Source organism: Procambarus clarkii, chromosome 9 (genome assembly GCF_040958095.1).
Source record: "Procambarus clarkii isolate CNS0578487 chromosome 9, FALCON_Pclarkii_2.0, whole genome shotgun sequence".
NCBI classification, from domain to species: domain Eukaryota; kingdom Metazoa; phylum Arthropoda; class Malacostraca; order Decapoda; family Cambaridae; genus Procambarus; species Procambarus clarkii.
In genome coordinates, this window is record NC_091158.1 from 22,676,264 (window position 1) to 22,680,050 (window position 3,787).

Consider the following 3,787-nt stretch of genomic DNA (forward strand, 5'->3'; position numbering starts at 1 on the left):
AATGTAGATATGATAGAGCCCAATAGGCTCAGGAATCTGTACACCAGTTGATTGACGGTTGAGAGGCGGGACCAAAGAGCCAGAGCTCAACCCCCGCAAGCACAATTAGGTAAGTACAATTAGGCAATTAGGTAAGTACACACACACAAGGACGAGAGGGCCCGGGTTAAAAGCTGTTATAATGTAAGAAATCAGTTTTGTGCGTGAGAGAGGTGAACACGCTACAGGGAGCCTAATGACGAAGCCCTCCAGGATAACCCATCCATAATTTCTAGAGTACGCATGTTGATAACATGACTTATGCCTCATTAAAAAAATTTGAAAGGTCTGACCCCAAAAGCTAAATCTCGCCTCAAAAGCCGGGACCCCAGAGCTTAATATCACCCTGAAAGCACAAATAGGAGAGTATTCGAAAGATTATTAATTCCTCCTCCTTGGTGCTGTAACGCGGCCCAGTTTCCCAGTCCTTGGTGCTGTAACGCGGCCCAGTTTCCCAGTCCTTGGTGCTGTAACGCGGACCAGTTTCCCAGTCCTTGGTGCTGTAACGCGGCCCAGTTTCCCAGTCCTTGGTGCTGTAACGCGGCCCAGTTTCCCAGTCCTTGGTGCTGTAACGCGGCCCAGTTTCCCAGTCCTTGGTGCTGTAACGCGGACCAGTTTCCCAGTCCTTGGTGCTGTAACGCGGACCAGTTTCCCAGTCCTTGGTGCTGTAACGCGGCCCAGTTTCCCAGTCCTTGGTGCTGTAACGCGGCCCAGTTTCCCAGTCCTTGGTGCTGTAACGCGGACCAGTTTCCCAGTCCTTGGTGCTGTAACGCGGCCCAGTTTCCCAGTCCTTGGTGCTGTAACGCGGCCCAGTTTCCCAGTCCTTGGTGCTGTAACGCGGACCAGTTTCCCAGTCCTTGGTGCTGTAACGCGGCCCAGTTTCCCAGTCCTTGGTGCTGTAACGCGGTCCAGTTTCCCAGTCCTTGGTGCTGTAACGCGGACCAGTTTCCCAGTCCTTGGTGCTGTAACGCGGCCCAGTTTCCCAGTCCTTGGTGCTGTAACGCGGCCCAGTTTCCCAGTCCTTGGTGCTGTAACGCGGACCAGTTTCCCAGTCCTTGGTGCTGTAACGCGGCCCAGTTTCCCAGTCCTTGGTGCTGTAACGCGGCCCAGTTTCCCAGTCCTTGGTGCTGTAACACGGACCAGTTTCCCAGTCCTTGGTGCTGTAACGCGGCCCAGTTTCCCAGTCCTTGGTGCTGTAACGCGGCCCAGTTTCCCAGTCCTTGGTGCTGTAACGCGGACCAGTTTCCCAGTCCTTGGTGCTGTAACGCGGACGAAATGAGAATGTAAGGCAAGTTGATTCCGCATTGTTGGTTAACGACCTCGTTAATGACAACCTTACGTTGAAGAACTCATCAGCGATAACAGGACAAATCACTTATGGTACAATAGCATTGGAGAGGCAAGGTTGAGGTAGAGAGGGAGATGGTAGGGTGAGAGGGAGAGAGGGTGGGCGCATGTGCTCAACTAGTTGTGCTTGTGGGGTTGAGCCTCGGCTCTTTGGTCCCGCCTCTCAACTGTCAATCAACTCGTAAACTCAACTGTGTATGTATCTCCCTCCTCTTCCCTCTTCCCTCACCCTCTCTTTCCCTTGTATATATATATGTTTGTATATGTATGCGCGCGCGTGTGCATGCAGGAGGCATTCCCATGCGTGTCACCTTCGTAGACTGTACACCATAACTGTGCCAACATCAAAAATTACACTTTACTAACAGCATTAGGCTTTGTTTAATATGAGTATTATTTGAACTTTTTAATTTATATCATGGGTTTTATGGGGTAAACTGAGAAGACGTGATATGCATATTTTGATTGGACGTGATATGCACCTCAAATGGTACCTCCTGATTGGCTGCCATGGCTACAAGTCACAACGTTCACACAACGATTCATCGACGGATTTTAAACCCTATCTAACGTAACCCAAGCCTAACTTAACCCAACCCAAGCCAAACTTAGCTAAAAACCTAACCCAATTGAGCCTAACATTGCCTGGCCTAAGCTAATACATTCTAACCTAACAATATATACGGTTTTGACAATCATAAAAAAGTATATATTTGTTAGGTTAACATATAATTAGAAATTGCCTAAACTACTCTGTTTTTGAAGAATTATTTTATTATCAATGATCTAACTTGAAAATGTAATTTCTTTTAGATAATTACGATATATAACATAATTACCTTTCAGCGTAACCCGAGGCACACCATGGACCTTGTTGAAGTTTTCATAAATATAATTATGTTAGTAAACTATTTTTATTGAGTTCGCTGAAGTATACTTTAAAGCCTGAATGACCTAGAACTCAAAATTCCTCCTGTAACCTTTAATGTTTTTGGCCGTTGTGTGAAAAATCATATAATGAAATTTTGCTGCAATCAATTCTTGACCGAAGAGAGCCAGCTAATATACTTCCAAACAGGCAGACTTGCATACCCAGTTTATTTAAGCAATTTTTGGGGGTTGGGAACGGGATGAACCTCGCTAATTAATTTCGCTCATAATCTTTTGACAAGAGTATGCAGGAAATTCAATTATCTTTTCATGCTCAAATCTAAAAGTGGGACGAAAATTTTTTTAGCTTTGAGAGTGGAAAATGTCATCGTCCTTTTTGAAAGCAGGCGAAATATCATAGTTAAAAAATAGAGGGAGATTCTGTCGCACAGAATCAGTCAAGCACCGGCTAGGAGCCGGTCGGCCGAGCGGATAGCACGCTGAACTTGTGATCCTGTGGTCCTGGGTTCAATCCCAGGCGCCGGCGAGAAACAATGGGAAGAGTTTCTTTCACCCTATGCCCCTGTTACCTAGCAGTAAAATAGGTTCCTGGGTGTTAGTCAGCTGTCACGGGCTGCTTCCTGGGGGTGGAGGCCTGGTCGAAGACCGGGCCGCGGGGACACTAAAGCCCCGAAATCATCTCAAGATAACCTCAAGATAAGAGGAAGCATGATTCATACAACACCGTGTATGTTGTTCTGTCATGGTGACAATCTTATACTACAGGCTGTATTCTTTGGTCTTAAACCGCGTCCTCCATCCGTCAGGACCCAAACTGTCTTCTTACAAAGAACGTCTCATTTCGCTCGTAAGCGTTACATAAAGCCAAAAATTGTCGTACTAGAAAATAGAAGCGGCTCGCGAAAGTGACGTACTGTCCCGTTTTCTGTTTTGGGTTCTCTGGTAGGTTAGGAGAGGACACTACATTGACCGTTTTCTTGACGTTAGGAAACCTTAAGAGGAGGGGTAGCTGGAACAGTGTCCCCTTGGAATCTGTCTGGAAGGGTGCCTAATAAGTCTGGAACACCGGCTAATAAGTCTGGAACACCGGCTAATAAGTTTGGAACACCGGCTAATAAGTCTGGAACACCGACTAATAAGTCTGGAACACCGGCTAATAAGTCTGGAACACCGGCTAATAAGTTTGGAACACCGGCTAATAAGTTTGGAACACCGGCTAATAAGTCTGGAACACCGACTAATAAGTCTGGAACACCGGCTAATAAGTCTGGAACACCGGCTAATAAGTTTGGAACACCGGCTAATAAGTCTGGAACACCGACTAATAAGTCTGGAACACCGGCTAATAAGTCTGGAACACCGACTAATAAGTCTGGAACACTGTCAAATAATTCTGGAACCAGATAATACAAATTTTTAGAATTACTTATATTTTTCTACAGGTTAATTAAGCAATATTAACAGCATAATAACGTTGCTAATGTTATTGCAAATTTTAAATAGAAATCAA

At 45.8% G+C, this 3,787-nt stretch overlaps 1 protein-coding gene across 1 annotated transcript; it reads right to left on the minus strand.

Annotated features, from left to right (window-relative positions):
• Positions 1 to 352: 352 nt before the first annotated feature.
• Positions 353 to 3,117, minus strand: LOC123766296 (uncharacterized). Its single transcript, XM_045755367.1, has 2 exons — positions 3,104 to 3,117; positions 353 to 1,298 (listed from the first exon to the last, which is right to left on the minus strand). Exons 1-2 carry the CDS (start codon positions 3,115 to 3,117, stop codon positions 353 to 355), a joined length of 960 nt encoding a protein of 319 aa, XP_045611323.1.
• Positions 3,118 to 3,787: the final 670 nt, after the last annotated feature.